Source organism: Emys orbicularis, chromosome 23 (genome assembly GCF_028017835.1).
Source record: "Emys orbicularis isolate rEmyOrb1 chromosome 23, rEmyOrb1.hap1, whole genome shotgun sequence".
Lineage (NCBI taxonomy): Eukaryota > Metazoa > Chordata > Testudines > Emydidae > Emys > Emys orbicularis.
In genome coordinates this window covers 5,430,597-5,450,128 of record NC_088705.1, presented here as the reverse complement: position 1 = coordinate 5,450,128, position 19,532 = coordinate 5,430,597, and the positions used below count along the sequence as shown (strand labels likewise).

The window sequence follows — 19,532 nt, the reverse complement described above, 5'->3', positions numbered from 1 at the left end:
TTACACCGGCTACCTCCTTCTTTCTTTCAACCACTGTTGTTAAAGAATACAAGCCAGTGAAAACTATGGGGCCCTGGGAGCAGGCTGGTATTTGCCTCCTTGAGCAACAACTCCAGGAGCCACCCTTTCTGCTCCAAGCCTCCCCCAAGTGCTCTCTGAACCCTGGATAAAACGGGCAGAAGGATATGCCATACACAGAGAAGAACTGGCTTTTGCTGCTAGGTATATAAGGCAGCCATGATTAGAGATGCAGGTCAAAGAGGCTTTCCACACCAGAGTGACATAAGTCCTCTAAAGAACAAGCGAAACATGCTGTACTCTATTACCCAAATGCCTGAAAGCATTAAGGGATTCTTAAGAGGGTGCAGAATGGCGGAAAATTGCCCTGGGTGCTCACTCAACGAGAAGGAGAGAAAAATCTCATCTGTAGCTGCTGCAACGAGGACGCACTTTTAAATGGAAACGGCAGGAACCCGAGCAAACATGATGGGAAGAAGTAATGACGTGACGCGGTGGGTCTAACATTAAAACTAACCCCTTCCCCTAACCACAGGGAAGTCCCAGAGGGAAATCCAGCCCTGCTCAGGGGTGAGATCTGCCTGCAATGGAAGAGGGGCACTCCTGCAGGACAGGGACAGATGGGATTCAACTCTTGGCTCTGCCATGTGCTCCTTAGATGACCCTTGGCATGTCCCCTAATCTCTCTGTGCCTCTGACTCCCACTATAAAATGGCGATACTAATACAGCCTGTTTCCCCACTTCTGTCTATTTAGACGGTAAGGTCTTTGAGGCAGACACTGCCCCTTAGTAGGTGTATGTGCAGCACCTAGCGCAGTGATATCCCATATCTGGCTTTCAGCCTTTAGGCATTACTATAATACAAATAATGATACTGAGCCAACACCTTCAGTGACTGCAGCCATCAGGGTTTTCCATTAATGTCTCCCATTCAAGCAATTCTGCTCAGTTTACACAACACAAAATCAGGTCCTGAACTGGTTAAGAAGCAGAATGATTGTAATGCTAATGATTTATAGCCCATCAGCCAAAGGTTCAAGCCTCTGTTTAAGACTAGGACCCTCAGAGTCAGGAGTTTGGGGCTCTTCTTAACCCCCTGAAAGCGCCATACCAACAAAATAAGAACTCCTCAAATTCTCTGCCCCCAGAAGTCTCTAATGAAGCTGATCCAAGCATCCAAATATTTCTACTCATATTTTTAGATGAGACTTTGAAAAATGGACCTGTCAGTACAGTGCCATTCATTAGGCCGGGGTTAGCAATTACAATAAACTCTCTTACAACCCCGAGATGGCTGCTAAACAATAAAACACCACCGAATCAGCATATTCACAGACTGTTCTTGGGCATACACACAGATGTCGGAGGTAAGTTTCATTTGTCTTATAATATCCCTCCCTCTCCCCCCTACCTCTTTACTGGAGCTAGAGACTTTTTAGTTGCAATTTTATGGTGGGGGAGATGGTTAATCCCCTTTTGAAGTGCACCCCTTTTAACATTTGTAGCAATAATGGACATTCCATTTTCTATCTTCCTCCTTTTCTTCTTTTCCTCCCCCCCCCTTGCCGAGAGATACAGCTTTATTCAAAAAGCTTTGGTGATTAATTTTAATGGAAGTTATAAATGAGAGCTTTATACAATTGTATCATGCATGAAGAGGATTATTATTCTGATGGATTACCATAAAAATGAAGTTGATGGAAATTTGCTCTCCCAACAAACCAAAATTCATCTGTTCTGTTTCAGCTGCACAAAAACCAGATGTTCGGAGGAACAGAACAGGGGGCTTAATCTCTGATGAAAGGGAGGGTCGCAATTTGTATTATCACCTGGCATAATTTCATTCCATTCTTGAGCCCTTCCAAACCATTGGTCTGATCCTACAAATATTAGCATATAGCATGACTCATTCATGTATTGCCATTGAAGTGGCCAGGGATAGGCGTGGGGGTAAATTTACTCACAAGCTTTAGTGGAGGCAGGATCAGCCACCATTGCTACGCTCTTTTGGGCTCTGTGCAGGTGAATTATATTCACACCCACTCTGCGGTCCCTTTGCACTGTTACAACGGTGTAAAGAGGCCTTGGGATAAATGAGAATCAGATCTCTGGGCTTCAAGGGGACATTGTGTGGTTGTACAGGTCTGGCAGAGTGAATCCCACCGAAGATAATGGGGCTGTGCGTACGGTCAGGAATCTGTCTGCATGGATCAGGCAGCAAGACTGGGACCTTATATTTTAATTGTGCATGTTACATGTAGAGCCATAGTCATCTAGGACACTGTACTTGCCAGTTTATGCTAGCTACACATGCAGTCTTTATTCCATGAATAAATACAGAACTCCGATCTTTTTGATTGTCAAGCCAGTGCCTTCCACGAGTACTAAATTTACATTTATTTTATTTCTCCCTAGATTGATTACCTAATGGGTACCCAGCAATCCAGCAAGAACCACTGTTCCTACTGCTGCAATTTAATGCCTGCTTCTACCACTGCCAATTTAGAACAAGGACCACGGGTCAGATCATCATTTAAATCAGCAAGAGGTGATGCAAACTAGTGCTATTAATAGTGACAGCGCGTGTACATGTTAATTGGAATATATCAGTTGCAACAAGGATGTGAGTAAGACATCAGTGGAGATAAGCTCAATCAAAAGACATCATTGCCTGATGGGAGCCAAGGAGCGTTAAAGATTTGCATGGGATATTACAAAGTCCTTTGCAGGGGGATGAAAAAGGAGAAGAGATTTTTGAGAAATGTTCCTTTGAAAGTCCCCCCCTTGCATCCATTAAGAGTTCTCATGCTGATTTCCCCAAACCATACATCACTGAATCAGTTTGAGAAGACTGAAGTAATGCAGGAATTTCTGCATTTAAAAATACTGGACCCAATTCATCCCAGCATAAAGCCATTGAATAAAAGCACCACACAGTGCAACGTGATTAACTGTCTCTGGTACAGATCAGATCAGTGCTGCTGTAGCAGGTAGGCTGTGGGTCAGGATAGAGGTGCCGGGACAGAGCAATCCGAGAACACAGGATTGGAACAGTAAGGGATTCTGCAGATCAGTATAGACGTGTTACCGCAGAGCTTTCTATAGGGAGCAACAGCAGTAGGGTGAATAGATGGGCAACGGAAGAGCTGGTCTAAATAACAATTTGTTGAATAAATTCTGCTCATTTCTCCATCTACGAGCAAAAAATGTATTTGCAAATAGTTGTTGGTTTTGTATTAAAAGCAGCTGTAGCTGGACTGGAATATCCAGTTAAGTACAGGGCTGTATTGAGGTGGTGTGGCAGGGCTGTGGGGGAATTCAGTGCTGGATCAGGGAAGCAGAAGTTTCCAAAAAGCATGCTGGTGGCTGCACTAAGTCCACGAGCCAGTTCCCCACCTGCCTCAGTGCCAAATTCACATAACTTAAAAACTATAACACATTAAATTTGAAACTGCAATGAAGCAAAGGCAAAGGGGTAGGAGGGGCAATAACAAAAGGTGGGGGAGAAGTGGGAGGAGGAAACGCTTTCTGGTCTCCATACTCGCCAGATGTTTGCGAACTATTTTGATGCTTCTTTTAGGGCGAATAATTCCCTTTTGTATGTTGCTTTTTATTATTAAAACTATAAAACAGTGAAGTTATAATAAAAAGATGCCATGTGTTGCGATCTTATTCTTCCAGCTCCTCCACTCACTGCTCATATCTGGGGACCCACTCCCTGATTCTTTCTTCATCTAGAGCCGTGTAATTCCACTGACTTCGGACGAGCTATTCCTAATTTATGCTGGTGGTATGAGCGGGAGATGGCTCAAGCCCCTAACTGCCTAGGATATCATCTTGTAGGTGCTTGGATTTCAAATAGAAGCCCATTTGGTAGGATAAAACAACTGGAAGCATGTTGGACCGAACTGGGGAAATCTCAGTGCACTACTCTGGTGGCGAGCCGGTTTTCAACTCTGAAATACATCCCAAGAGGAACCAAAATCAAAGTCTCTTGCATGGCACACAGACACAGGATTGAAGGCTAACAGATGAAAGTTTAATAAAGCAATAATATCAGGGAACAGCGGCAGCAGCAAATTACCTGACCTTCTCCACAGTGTTGCATGACAGATGCTTCTGACAATAATGTGTGTTTCAGAGACAGGCCGTATAGGGGATATAAATTAACCAAAGCCAGAATGGGGGGGAAATGGTGCCTCTTTTAACCATCCCGGCAGGAGAAGAGCAAGCGTTGGTGGCTCATTTGTGATCCGCAAAGTGAAATAACATTCTTTCTAACCTCTTTAAGTAATTGCTAGCCGGTTTCCAGCATTACAGAAGCAGCAAATGGGAAATAAACAAGCCTATAGTAACCACCATGAAATCCCAGCATAACAAACAAGACTGCATAAGAGCACATGGTAACCCAGCCTCCCTACAGCAGAATTACCGGTCACATTTTCAATGCTGTCTCTGGGACTTGGATGTCTAATGGGAACTGGACAATCAAATCCATTGACCAGTTTTGACTTCAGCCTACTTGTAAAAAGAGTTGATAACAGCGAAAATAGATAATATAATAAATAAGAGAGCAAACAGGGCTGATAACAGAGCAAATAACTGATTTTCCAGTTAAGAGGCTGAACCTTCCTCCCCACCCTGGAGCCTCTCATTTTGTTCAGATCAAGCCAAAGAATTTTTATTTTCATTTTTTCTTGCTGAAACAAAAGACTGAAGAGATTTAGTTTGGGGTTGAATGAAACATTTATTTCAGCTTTTTTGTTTCATTTCTGGGGGTCTTTCCCCCACTTTCTTCTTGTTATTTTTTCAAAGAAATCTAGCTAAATTTCAAAACAAAACCTCGTTCTGAAAGGAAATGTTTTGATTTTTTTGCAATTTTTTCTTCATAATTTCATAGATTTAAGGCCAGAAAGGACCATTACGATCATCTAGTCTGACTTTCTGTATAACACGGGCCAGAGAACTTACCCAAAATAATTCTTAGAGCAGATCTTTAAAAAAAACACCTTTAAAATTGTCAGTGATGGAGAAATCACCATGACCATTGGTAAATTGTTCCAATGGTTAATTATTCTCCACATTAAAAATTTATGCCTTATTTCCAGTCTGAATTTGTCTAGCTTCAGCTTCCAGCCATTGGATCATGTTATATCTTTCTCTGCTAGATTGAAGAGCCCATTATTAAATATTTGTTCCCCATGTAGATACTTACAGACTGTCATCAAGTCACCCCTTAGCCTTCTCTTTGTTAAGCTAAATAGATTGAGCTCTTTGAGTCATCACTTCTTTTTCTTCTTCTTTTTTGGCTAAAACTATATACCAAATTTGACCCAAATTCACAAATAATTTCTGTCAACCCCAAACTGCATTTTTAGCAAATAAACTATTCATCCAAAAAGTTTCGCTCAGCTCTGCCGGCAAAAGAATGCAGTAAACCAAAGCCTCACCACAGAAGAGCTATGAGTAAAAACAAGGAGCAAAACAGCCCCTATATCTGGCCCCCAACTCACCCTATTGTGCAACCAGCTTCTGCCTCGATAGTCCAAATGCAGTTGAGGTTGTGATCATAGGGTGTTGGGTATCCAGGAGACAATATCCGCCCTGATGACTCTCCTCTGATAGTGCCTCCACACTCCGCTGAAAAAACAACAACATATGCACTGCTTAGGAAAAGATTCTTGATGTTTTGTGGTTATATACATCCAACTACCCCTAACACGGCTCACACACAAAGGATGTTGTACAGATGCATCTCCTTCCTGGGATAACCTTTTATCACTAATGTAACTAATCACAGATGCAAGTCCCAGCCTATAATTACTACAGAGCGTGGCAGTTCCTAGGTAGGAATCTCTCTTTTCTCTTAGAGAGATTCTCAACCTTGTTAGATTAAAGCTAATGAGACTCACCTTATCTGGCTTGCAGGGTGAGTCAGCAGAATAGCTCTGCACCTCTCTGCAGGACAGGTTCCTACAACCTGATGTGATCTCACAGCGGACCAAAGATTCTTTCATCCCCCCTTTGGCTTCACAGTGCACAAGTTTAGAGCTTATTAGCATTCAGCTTTCTTTAATTCACACTTTGTGGGGTGATTTGAGAGAGCATAATACCTTTGCATGCATATGCAAAAAGCTTTAATAATGATTCACAAGCATAATAAAGCCAAGTTATCTACATACCTGCTTAATTGGCTTATAAAGAACATAGTGCCCCCCCTTTAATGTGTTTTGTTAAACATTTGTTACAATTCTGTGAATTTTCACACACACAGCACTGAGGAGACGATGAGAAGTTCAGTGGATTATAAAAACGTGGCCTTTTAATTTTAGCAGCCAGAGCTAAACTTTGGTGTAAGGTCATTGCATAAATTGAAGCCAGTTTGCTTTTGACCCAACTCCTAGTGTGTCATTTCTGAGCTTGAAAATAACCCACCAGTTGTTGAGACTTTCCTATGGAACGGTGCTCCAAGAGATTTCATTATGCACTGGAAATACAGGTTAATTGTGCAGCTATCAGTTAACAGGATATTAGGGCTGAGCTGATCATCACTGAATCATAGTACTGTAGTTAGAGGTGGGGAAAAAAATCTATTGGATATTCTAGTCAATACTACAGGCTTCTTACCGTATATTTCCTAATGCTTTGTCCAGCCTAGTTTTAAATGTCTACAGCAGTTTTAACTGCTATGATGAGTTATCTTGCAGTTACTGTGTAATAACTTTCAGAGTAACTATGCAGTCAATTGTGACGCTACTGTATATCTTCTTTATTGGCAGATGGGGATATAAATCTTTCCATTAAAAAGGGGGTCTCCTATTTTATCATGTTTCTTGTTTAACTAGTTTGCCATGATTGTACGTACACACACACACACACACACACACACACACACACAAACACACACCTCTGTTTGTGGGTCTTAAATAGTTTTTTTATTGTTTCCAAGGTCGGGGGGAGAAAGAGAGAGAGCGAGAGCATGCATGCACACACAAAATTTTGTTGCAAACAGTCTGGTCTATACTCCACGTGGACGTTAAAGTTCACGAAGATGATGCTGATGATGACAAGCAACCAATTTTCTTTACTTGGAGTCAAAGTGACGCCTTGTATTTGGCAGATCGGAGGAGTTTTCTTCCCACAAAGAAGAATTTCTGGGCTTAACTTTCAATTTCATCAGGGGAGGATTCTCTTAGCTTTGGCCTAACCTTGTGCCTACTGAAGCCAAATGGGAGTTTTACCACCAATGAGAATTTAGCATGAATCAAAGAAGAGTTAAGCCAATGCGGAAGGGTTCTGAGGGTTAACATTTTGATGGCCTCCTTAATTGGATGCACTGTATTTGCAAGCACAAAGACCATGATTTGTCCATGTACATGGACATTGGCTACAGCAAATAAGTGACTGGCTGCCTATCTAAAATAAAGAACTAACAATGGTTACGTAAAGGGCTGTTGAGGTTAGTGTGTACACGCATGGAATTAATCAGACACATGCTGATTGTCCATTGACCACTACTTGTCTATTGTATCCCTTTCCAACATCCTCCTCCTCTGTCTATATATATATAATAGGCTCTTCAGCATAGGGACATTGTCTTCCTATGTGGTCTGTACAGCATGTGATATATTTTGAGCACTTCAATCTAAACAACAATGATCTGTTTGTGCACACAGCTCTCCATGCTCCATGAGCAAATGGATGCAACTGAAAATATCACAAGAAGCGATAAAATCAATATTGCAAGTGAATTTTAAGGATCCTCCTCGAAAATGTAGCCCATGGGGGTCATTTACTCATTTTGGATACTAAGGTTTTAATTTCAGACTTTTCTAGGCAAGAATGTACTGCTCTTGTGGGGTAAGGAGGAGAATGGACCACTTGGGAGTTGTGGAGAGGAGGCAAATTAGGAGAGTTAATGCAACAGAGTTAAAACCGCTGAGAATCTGGGATTAAATCCTGTGTAGCTCTCAAATTAAAGTGATTTTGGACTTTGAAACTTAGATCTCTACTGATGTCTGCCATCATCGGAAATCACCCCTCTGCTCAGCACATTTAAGAGAGGACAAAGACCAGAACAACAGGAGAGGTGCAGATGAGGAATGAAGGACATTAGCAGAGCTGTGCTGAAGGGACCAGAGCTTGAAGATGACAGCAAGGGGTGCTTCAGGTCAGGACTGGGGCACATTAAACAGGGGGCTGTTTGTGGAGTGCATGCACAGCCCGGTCTTCTCAGTCTATAGTCACAACGCGAACATAAAGATGTCTGACAAAAGGACATGTGGAAAGGGCTCCACAGTGCTGTCTCTGTTAGTGTAGATGGGTGTGATCAGCATGACTCCATCTCAGGCTAGTGGACTGGTTATGCAGGCCAAAGGGGCATTTGGGACGAGAGAGGCAAACAGAGCACTTAGCTAAGAAATGACAGCGGTCGTACCTACGCACACCGGCAGTGGTTGGTCCCAAGCTCTGCGTTCTCCTGTCAAACAGACCAGCGCCCTGCTGCCTCGTAACGTATAGCCAGGGTCACAGTTAAAGGACACAGAGCTGCCCGCAAAGTGCCCTTCGTCACGGACCTTGTAGCCAAACTGTGGGATGCCGGGGTCCTCGCACTTAATGAGCTCAAAACCTGGAACCAGAGACGAGGAAGCTGTTTTCATCAGATATTTAACAGTCAGGTACGCTAATAAGTGGGAAGATAATAAAACAGTTACTGCTTTTCCCGGGTCATCAGGTGTGAGAATTTTCTTCTCCTAATGTGGATCTCACGGCTAGTGGGAGAGAAGGAATGTTCAATGAATCATGGCCATTTGATTAAGACACTGGACTGGGACTCCAGAGATTTCAGTGCCCAGCTTTGTCAGACTTCCTGTGGGACCTCTGGCAAGTTCCCCAGGCCTTGTCTCCACTAGAAAGGGTTTGCTGGAATAACTATCCCCATACAGCTGTACTGATACATCTTCCTTGTGGAGATGCAGCTTATACCAGTTCCATGAATGAAATAAGCTATACTGGCCAAAGGACTTTTTACTAGTATAATTCCATCTACCCTAGGGATGACTTTGTCACACTTCTAACTGACACGGCTATGCCACTAAAATGTTTAAGTGTAGACCGTCCAGGGCTTAATCTCTTTGTCTCTCAACTCTCCATCTGCAATATGAGGATAAGAATGTTTCTTCTCTGCGATGTCTATTTAGGCTACTGGCTCTTTAGGGCAAGGATTGTCTCTCAGTATGGGTTTGTACAGCGCCTCGCGCAATGGGACCTTGGTCTCAGTTGGAGCCTCTCAGCGCAATAAGAAAGAACAATGACAGTCCGGGTTTGTCATCTCATGAGCAAGCAGGCCTGTGACTTACTAGAAAACTGTAGCTCAAAGCCTTTACTTGTGTTCTCGCTGTTGGAAATAAATTCAAGCCACATGCTGCTGGAGGTGCTGTTGATATTGGTGCCCAGCATCTCAGTGCGGCTGAAGGAGCCCAGCAGGCGAGCAGAGTTGTTGTTACCATCATAGACCTGGAAGATTAAAAAAAAAACAACAACATTGTATATTTGGTACTTCAGGGGTCTAGCCACTAGAGGGGGACAGAGAGCCACCCAGTGTTATCACAGTGGCACACGTTTAATCATTGATCACGCTAATGAACATCCACAAGGATGCCTGTCACCGGGCTACTGACTGATGGGCCAGAATGACGGGACCACCACGGAAATGGGAAGGAACGGAGTCAGGGGAGGAAGCTGGGAAACGCAGCACTTCTTAAAAAGGGGTGCCTCAGTATGTATTTTATCACCATCTACACCAGGGGTTCTCAAACTGGGGGTCGGGACCCCTCAGGGGGTCACAAGGTTATTACACGGGGGGTCGCGAGCTGTCAGCCTCCACCCCAAACCCCGCTTTGCCTCCAGCATTTATAATGGTGTTAAATATATAGAAAAAGTATTTTTAATTGACTAGGGGGGGTCGCACTCAGAGGCTTGCTATGTGAAAGGGGTCACCAGTACAAAAGTTTGAGAACCACTGATCTACACCCATTCGCTTTTAGGTCACCCCTCTGATGTTCCTACAGTAGCACACCCTTCTCTGGTGCTGCTTTGCTTCCGCCACCCTTTGGAATGAGCTGGGTCTGGACTTACATGGGACCCAAACCCCTCCCACTGCCAACAGCCTCTGAGAGGATGGAGGGGCTGATGAGAGCCAGCTGGGTCACATCCTGTGTGTCATTTTCAGGAGTAGCTCACCAGCTCCAGCTGCTTCCCCACCCCACAACCACGTAAGAGTTCTCTCTGTCACAGTGACACATCGGTGGTCAATTCTGAGGATGGTTTTTGTGACTGGAGTCACCCGTGTAGTAGGAACTTGGCTGAAACCACCAAATATTTTCACTTAGGCCATCAAATGGCCACGTTAATTAACGACCCAGAGGGGAAAGTCTCCTTATCATGTTTGCCGATGACCTGAGCCATCCATTTCACCCTGGTAGTACAGACACACACAATCTAGCCTTGTGGCTAACCTAATGCACCTCCTTTTGTTGGGCAAAAACATACACACACATCTGCTGCAAGTTGTCATTTGCCATGATACAGACAATCTGGGATGAAACAATGGATCACACTGCTGATGTCTGTGAGTAACACCTGTCCCTGGGTCAGCAGTGAGGAAGGTTGGCTTGGGATTAGGGCCCTAACCTAGGACTTGAGAGACCTGGGTTTAATTCCCTGTCCTGACACAGGCTTCCTGTGTGACCGTGCACACGTCACTTAGGGCTTGTCTACACTTCAAATGCTACAGCCGCGGTAGCGCTTCAGTGTAGACACAACCTATGTAGATGAGAGGGATTCTCCCATCCGTACAGGAAATCCACCTCCTCAAGAGGCGGTAGCTAGGCTGATGGAAGAATTCTTCTGTCAACCTAGCGCTGTCTACATGGAGACTTAGCTACACCACTCACGGGTGGGGATTTTTCACAACCCTGAGCAACGTAATTAAACCGACCTAGTTTTCTAGGGCAGACTAGGCCTTAGTCTCACTGTGCCTCATTTTCAGACCCGTAAATGAGGAGAGAAATACTTCCCTACTCACGAGGTGTTGTGAGGATAAATACATTCAAGGTTATGAGGAGCTCAGATCCCACGGTAACGGGGACCATATAAGTACGACAGAAGAGATTAATGAAACATTTACGTTTCCTGCTCTGACCGGAACGTTCCTCCCAGTCCAGGGTATTTCAGTGGAGTTTAACATTGCCTCCCGATCTTTCTGCCCAAATCTTTCTCTTTCCAGCATACGAGCGCTAGTCGGTAGGGAGCTGATGTCAGTACATGTTAGGTTAGGCCAACATTCCAACAACCTAATCCTGCTTTGCACTAGTAGGAAATCTCTCTCTTTCCAGTGAATCTGTGGATAGCGTGTCGGGGGATTCTGCCCACCTCGCACCGAATAAATACAACACTCAAATAAGGACAGATGTTTTCCTGGGAGATGGCTTAGCACAGTAGCATGGAACTTGTAATAATGCTCCTTACAAAAGGCAGTTCTTTGTGGTTAATATAACACGGCCTAGATTTGTCTCCCTCTATACGAGTCCTGAAACTTGTAAATGCAGATGAATATAATGCTGGGCGCTGCACTGCTGAAGAGCTCGGGTCTGGCGTTTTCCGTTTAAATAATCTTCTTTTTTATTTGTTTTTTTGGCAAATCAGCCTTGACACTTAGACACACAAAAATAATACGAAGAACCTCGCGCATCCTCCGGGTTCGTACTTGCTGCTTTACAATGATGTGGATAAGAATGGAAGTTTGGCTTTAGGGAGTGACCCCCTGGCATTCCAGCAAATCTCTGAAACGGAGTCATTTTCCCCTCTATTAATGGATGTTTCTAAACATTTCTGCACATTGTGCAGTGTCTGCTGCTCTGTGGTGTGTCTGAAGCTGCCAGATTAGAGCCCCATCTCTATCTATCTACCATAAGACACAAAATATTTTCCTTTTTTTTAGGGGGAAAAAAACAGCCTCTTAGCTGGTCTGTGCAGGATATTTCCATTACCTTTTATCAATCTAAAGAGCACACTACATCATTTACATAAAAGACTGAGACCTTTCCCCACCTCTCAGCAAGGACTTGCTAGCTGAAGTTGCAGTGATATTACTATTTTTACAGACTATATACTTTACTTACATATTTATTAGCAGACTGCGAAGCATCATGAAACAATGAATACTAAGCTAACGCATGCAAGCAGCAGAGAACATTTTGTGGTGTGTTAATGTTGCTTTTATTTATTGTGTGTGCAAAAGACAGCCATGAGCAATGCGTCTCCCAGATAATAGTGAGAATTGGGGAGGTTTGGCTCTACAGAGGCTTGTGATACCAGAGCACTGAAAACTAATGCATAGTAGCAACACAAACCGCACAGTGCCCATGGACAGTGGGATGTTGTTTCACAGACATCACACAAATACACAGTCATTTGCAGCTCTCTCTCTAACCCCAGCGAGGTACCCCAACCACAGACATTGCTGAGGCTCAGTTGCATTTCTTGATCTAGAGTTAAAGAGAGTCTTTCCACTGATTTCAAGGGGCTTTGGATCAGGCCCTAAATGATAAGTGATAACTACTGGTTGGCTGGCTGTCTAGTGACCCATTTGGAGAGTTGAGTCCAGTTTCCAAGGGGTGGGACAACATGTGTATCTATATAATTACAATCAACATTACAATGGGCAGCCCTGTTGGCAATCTTGGGCGAATGGTCAAGGACTGAAAGAACGTGAAGGCCAAGCTTCTTCTCCCACCCTCCTGGGGATGGCAGAGGACAGGGCAGAGAGTAGCCTGGTGGAAATCCATATGGCTGATGCCCGTGCCGCACATTTCAGCTTCCAGGGCTATTAGCCCAGCAGCTTTCACCAGCAATGAATGCACATGAAGACATACAGCAAAGGAGAGTTGGACAGACAGACAATGAAGGGGCTAATCAACAAAGTCTGAAACTCAAGAAGTTTGGAGGGGTTGGTAAAGCGTCCAAAAAAGGCCGGATACCCAAGTTGAATACCAGACTGAGAGAAAAAAATTTCCTTTAAGTTTTCCCACTACTAACCAGCCATTAACTTGTTTAATCCACACTGCAAATACCACTTGGTTAATCTCTTAGCACTACTTTGGAATGTCCATATTTAGCCAAAAATTACAGGTAGGTTCCTTGTTTTATCCAAATGACTTTACCCATCCCTGATGCTGATCCAAATTCAGTAATGCTCTGTTGGGTCTCGGGGTGGCTAGAGGTTGCTAAACCTGCACTACAAGCTTTATGGACACAAATAATGCAAAACTTTTTCTATGCCCAGATGTGCACCACTCTAAATATCTGCCTCATCTCTCTTTACAGATCTCACATTTTATCCCAAAGACTCAAGGCTGTATCACTTCCCAGAGATGCTGCTGACACTACTTAGACTGTGGGCAGGAACTGTCCCTTTGTTCTGTGTCTGTACAGCCCCCAGCACAATGGGCTCTGGTCCACGAGCAGGGCTTCTGGGTGCTACCATGACACAAATGATAGCAATCATTAATAAACTTCAAGGTAACTGGATTTTGCTTGATGAAGCTGCACATTTGCCTTTTGAAGGGGTGTGTTTCAGTCAACAGGTAATTGGCTAACCCAGAAGGAAACTGTTCAGAATGATATTTGTCTTTTACAAGCGTCTCCTTAAATTCTCCAAAATGTTACTTTCCAACAGAGGAGAGAGAGGCATTACCTTGAGAACATCCCCTGACTCCAGTTCAAAAGTCCTGGCTTTCAGCTGGATTCCCTTTCCTGGCTGGGTCTGGATGGAGTAGATGCATTCATGGTTGTTATTGTAGTTTATTGGATAGTTGGGGGACAACAGAACCCCTTGAGTTCCGGTTACAGATGAGCCACATTCAGCTGTGGGAAGACACAAAGAAACATTTTAATAACCATATGGAAATACTCGCAATATGGTACACGCATACAATAGTATCTGAATCCCTGCATGTTTGTGTATAGGGCACTTGGTCCCTTACACACACCCCAAATCCACATTGCCTTGTGCTCTCTCTTCAAGTGCAGCTGGCATTTCAGCAATGGGCAGGGCTGAGCGAATAGGGTTTAGAAAATTCTGCGAATATTCAGATTAAAAAATTAATCCTAATACGACTGTGTATGATCTATGAACATTCAAAGAGCTGAGCTTTACTAGCGCAGCTATTTGCAAAAAGAAAAAAAAAATAACAGTTTAAGCTTGGATGTACCATTACTCACTGAGGCCCTGATTCAGGACAGCACCTATGCACCTGCCTAACTCTGAAATCAAAAGGACTTGAGCACATGCTTAAATGCTTTCCTGAATCAGGGCCCGAAAGAACATTTTGAAGTGCATGTTACATTGTACTATTCAACCATTTGCCTGTCTGCTTATACAAGTCACCCGACACACAAAAAACAAAACCAGACCCCTTCTATTTAACTAACCAACGCAGCCAATATCTCGTAGCTCAGCCGTTGAATATTGGTAACAAACTCTTACAACGGTAAAGGCTAGTTGTGCAGGAAAATAAGCGGAGGTGAAATTCACAAATAATTTTAAATAATAACCAAATCTGTGAATTTCACAATCTTCCCGAAAATAAAGTTGAAGACAGAAGAATAGGCAAAATGCGAGACACTGTTCATTGGTAATTATGCCCTTAGCTCTAGTGATACGATAGCAGATCGGGGATTCACTATCTGACATTATTTCAAACCCTCCTATTCCTTTACTGACCCAGCACTTCTCTCCCCAACCTTGCAGCTGCCAGATCTAGTAATTTCAACAAGGAATGGGAGAAGCTTGTGGAGATATGAAGGTTTTCCCACTCCCTCATATACATTTTTTGGTTCCCAAACTAGTCCAAGTTCACGCACCTTTGTTTCCTCCCAAAATTTAAGCCCAGAGATTTTTCAAAGGCGAGTCATTTGAACCCCACCCCGTTTTCTGTAGGTGAACAAAAGCCAGCCCCCTATTAGGGAGAGAATTGCAGAAATGCTCAGCTGACCCTGACAGGCAGACCAATAGACAGGATATAGACTATATTTATTTTGTCATTAGAATTTCTCTTTGCTCCTTTTGTCACAGTCCATGTTTCCACTGGGTTTTCTCCCCTACTCCACCTACTTGGGTCCTTCGTCTACACTGTCTCCTAATACAAACATGAACCCTGTAGCATTTGAGTTCAAGCCAAAGTTTGGATTCCACAGTGTCTGAATGGCTCACATTTTCAAAGCAAGCTACTTTCCAGAGGAAGGATGGCCTTGGGGTGACGGCATTGGATTGGGACTCAGAAGAAGTGGGTTTAACTCCCAGTGTGACCCTGGGCAAATCTCTTAATTTCTCTGCGTCTCAGCTCCCCATCTATAAAGTGGGGATAATAATACCTCTTTTATCTGTCTTGTCTATTTAGATTGGAAGCCTTTCTAGGCAAGGTTTGTCTCGTATTAGGGGTCTATACAGCACACGGCACAACAAGGCCTTGGTCTTGGTTGGGGGTCCTGGGTGTTACTGGAAAACAACACAACAACAACAGCACTTGAGAAAATGAGGCACAGAGGAATTAAAAAGCCTGATTTTCTGGGGTCCTGAGCAATCACAGCTTCTACGGACTCCCAAAAGAAGCTGTGAGCACTCAGCGCCTCTGAAAATCAAGCTGTAAGTGGCTTGTCTAATAGTGAGCCCGTGGAGGAGGTAGATATAGAACCTGGGAGTCCTAATTCCTAGTCCTGTGCAGAGCAAGTCTGGAATTTTCCTTGCAAAATGCTGATTTATGAAAACTGAATCGGTTTGCGGGAAAGGGTCAGTTCTGATAAGCCTCCCAATTCGAAAATTTGAACAAAGTTTTGAAATTGTCAAAACATCCCGGTTGACTTTTTCTAAACAAAAAACAAACAAACAAACAAAACATTTTGGGGCTTGAAACGACTTTTTGTTTAAATTGTTTTGTTAACTTTTACTAGGAGAAAAGTAAAAAATCATTTTTAAAAGGTGGAAAGCAAAAGCAAACATTTTGAAACTGCTGAAATGACACATTTTGACTGACCCAAATTAAAAAAAAGGAATATCAGTCTGTCGGTGGGTGAAAATCTTTGAGATTTTGACTTTTCAGTCCAATTCAGGACAGGAAAAATTTTTTAAATCTCAAACCTTCTCACAATCTGAGAAAACCATTCCCCACCCAGATGTAGTCCTGCACTCTCACCATAAACCACAGCCCTTTTCTTAGAGATCCTATCACTACATAATACCCAGAACATTATTATTAGTTCCTTGATCCCTACCAACTCTTTGCCACACCAGCAGCTGTTTCAGCATTGCATCAAGTAGGCTACTGTGAAGACTAATCAGGGCAAAGAATTGGCCTTAGCAGGCTGCAGTGAAATCACATTGGCTTTTGTTATAATCTAATGCACATGGCTTTCAAAGGTACTTTTCTCCCCCCAGAATTAAAAAGAACCTTCCATTGACACATGCAATCTATTGTACAAAGCAATTTAAGAGCCTGGAGATGTGATGGTTTCAAGATTCTGTGCATCAGATACCATTAAGAAGCTATGTTCCCTCCCTGCTTGCACCTTTGAATACATTTCAAAGCATTAACCATCATCCGGGCTGGCGTTCACCCTAGAACAAAGCACCTCCCCCCGCCATCGTATCTTCAGGTATGTCACAAGGAATTCACCCGAGACTCTCAGACAGAATTGATCAGGCAAATATTGATTCAGATGCCTGCACACCTGCTAGGTAGCTTTACCCTGCGTGTTAAGTCTGTACCTTCGCAAGGGAACCAGCTTCTGTGCTCCCCACCTCTTCTGACCACTGAAGCTACTCTGTTACTTGGCCGGCCTTATGGTTAGTGAGGTCCCAAGATCTCAGTGAGGGCGGTAAGTTAAGCAAGGCACTGCCTTCCCTCTTTGACCCTGCTACTGGGGGGCAGGGGCTTGATTTTTCCTCCTCTCCAAACCTACTACCAGAGAGCGAGATAGGGCAGAGCCTCCAAGGGAAATGGGGCCTACAAAAGAGTGTTGCTCTAAGTAGCCCCTCGCTTTGCTTTACTTGTGTCTAAGAACCGCCAGGCCTCTTTTGCATCACTCATGGTGATCCATTTGCAGCTTGTCTCTCCAAAGCTAGTAAGGCACAGGCAGGCTCCTAAGGGAGCCAGCAGCGTAAGAGCAGGTAGATAACACTGAAAATAGATTGACGTAAAGCTGGTGTCCGTGCAGAAGAGAGGACCAAATACAGGCTGAATAAGGAAGCATTTGTTCAAGGCAATGTGTGAAAGCTGGTACCAAACCCTTCCCCTGTAAAGGGAAAAGGTGGGGAAGGCTCTCATGATCTTCCCTGAGCAGTGAAGGTCCCAAGGGCATCCTGAGACATTTACAGAAACCACAGAGCCCCCTGAGTAACTCAGGATGAAGTCTACATGGACATGTGACTAGAGTAGTGTCCTATTACTTCCCTCACCTCCTATTAAATTAGAGGGTGCTATTAACACTAACTAGGGATAAGAAGACTGAGAGGGGACATGATAACAATTTTCATGTACATACAAGGTTGTTACAAGGGGGAGGGAGAAATTCTTCTTCTTAACCTCTGAGGACAAGAAGCAATGGGCTTAAATTGCAGCCAGGGCAGTTTAGGTTGGACATTAGGGAAAACTTCCCAACTGTCAGAGTGGTTAAGCGCTGGAATAAATTGCCCAGGGATGTGGTGGAATCTCCATCATTGGAGATTTTCAAGAGTAGGTTGGACAAACACCTGTCAGGGATGGTCTAGATAATACTTAGTCCTGCCATGAGTGCAGGGGACTGGACTAGATGACCTCTCGAGGTCCCTTCCAGTCCCGTGATTCTGTAAGAGCTCAGAGAGCCAAAGAACTACTAGGTCTTACGCATTTGAGATAGGACAGTGACGCCTCTTGGGCAGCCCCAGTTTTCAGCGAGAGGGTTGGTCAGTTCCGCTGGGCTCCTATCTGTCCGTCCTATTTCCCTTAACCGTAGCCTGGGGAGCACTTGATCACAGTGCAGAGGGCTGGTTCTCCATGGCGCTTACTCCTCTTTTAAAGAGGTGGTGCTAGCACAGCCAAAGGAACCGTGTTATATCATTCAAGCAAATATCCATGGGGAATGTCTGGGGATATTTGCTCAGTTGTAACTGCTGACCCTAGTCTCCCTCACAAAAAGTATTTCAGCACTTATTTCTTTACAGGAAAAGGCTGTTGCATGCACTCTGCAAACACGTAAAGTAGTAGCAGGTGATGGAAAATCAGGCATAAAATTCCTGACTGTATTCTTTTACACAAGGCTAACACACACAATTGAGAATCTGATCACCAGCATCCTGGAACTAGTCACCCAAACACCAGAGTTCCCTGCAAACCATCAGACAGTAAATTTGATCCATTATTATAAAACCAACATGTTAATTTAAAACCAGGAGTAAACCGGATAAGTGGAAGCCATTATGTTTGCTTAGCGCTGATGCCTGTGGATCGAATTTAAAGTGGTGTTATGACTCCTTTTGATTTCTATTTCCCTGATTAGCTTTCCCTGCAACCTGATTACTATGTGTGCCCTGGAATGGGTGCTTGTCATGGCAGGATGATGTGACCTTGTGACCGGGACATTAAGCAGTGCTAGGAAATGGATTCAGCATGACAGGACTCACAGGCAACGCGCTGCAGACTGCAGAGACAGCCTTGCTCTCTGTGGGATGCCGTCTCTGCCTCGGCCGCAACAGGTTCCTCACATTTATAGACAGACTCGAAATGGCAGGATTTGCCAGACTGGAAGCGGCGGGATAAATGGATCAGGGATTATCTCTAAAGCAGAGGGCTCTCAAACTGCATGCTCTAGCCCACTGGTGGTCGGCGGAGGACTTGCTCATGGTCTGCAGGGAGCTGGCTGATAACCCGGTGCTGGCTGTTTATTTCTAACTGTCAGATTGCGTTACAAGAAACTAAAAAATGTACATGAAATACTGCCCTAGGATCACCCCTCTATGTAAATAATTGCTGTCGGTGCCCCAGAGATGATATGCAATGGCCAGTGGGAAGGGAGGGCAGGGACCAATGGGAGGAGGAGGTGGTGGAGGCTGGTCACTGGGTGGTGAAGAGGGGCCAATGGAAAGAAGAGGTGGGGGGTGCTGGGCAAAGGGAGGGGAGGGCAGGAGCCAATGGGAGGATGAGGTGGGGACTGAGCCATGGGAGGAGGTTGGGGGTGGGGTAATGTGGGGTGGGGCAATGGGAGGACAGGGCGGGGGCATAGGAAGGGCAGTGTTTTCCAGGAGACAATTTCTGTATGAACTCCTGGTCCGCTCACTTGTGGGCGTCTCCTCCTAAGTCCCCCGTGCCCCACGGGGACTCGGTGGAAAGGGCATCGTTTTCTAGCCATCTTCACGAGACTTTTCATCAGGGATGCAGCCCCCCACACTCCCCCCCCCCCCCCGATACCCTATGATTTA

The 19,532-nt window shown here is 44.3% G+C and overlaps 1 protein-coding gene across 2 annotated transcripts in view; it reads right to left on the bottom strand.

Annotated features, from left to right (window-relative positions):
- Window positions 1–19,532, bottom strand: part of CSMD2 (CUB and Sushi multiple domains 2) — a 518,793-nt gene that overhangs the window by 160,481 nt on the left and 338,780 nt on the right. For both annotated transcript variants that reach the window (XM_065421846.1, XM_065421845.1), the window contains exons 21-24: window positions 13,776–13,945; window positions 9,379–9,535; window positions 8,457–8,648; window positions 5,533–5,659 (exon numbers count right to left, since the gene is read on the bottom strand). In XM_065421846.1, the coding sequence (XP_065277918.1) occupies window positions 5,533–5,659; window positions 8,457–8,648; window positions 9,379–9,535; window positions 13,776–13,945 (646 nt within the window). The remainder of the gene's footprint in view (window positions 1–5,532; window positions 5,660–8,456; window positions 8,649–9,378; window positions 9,536–13,775; window positions 13,946–19,532) is intronic.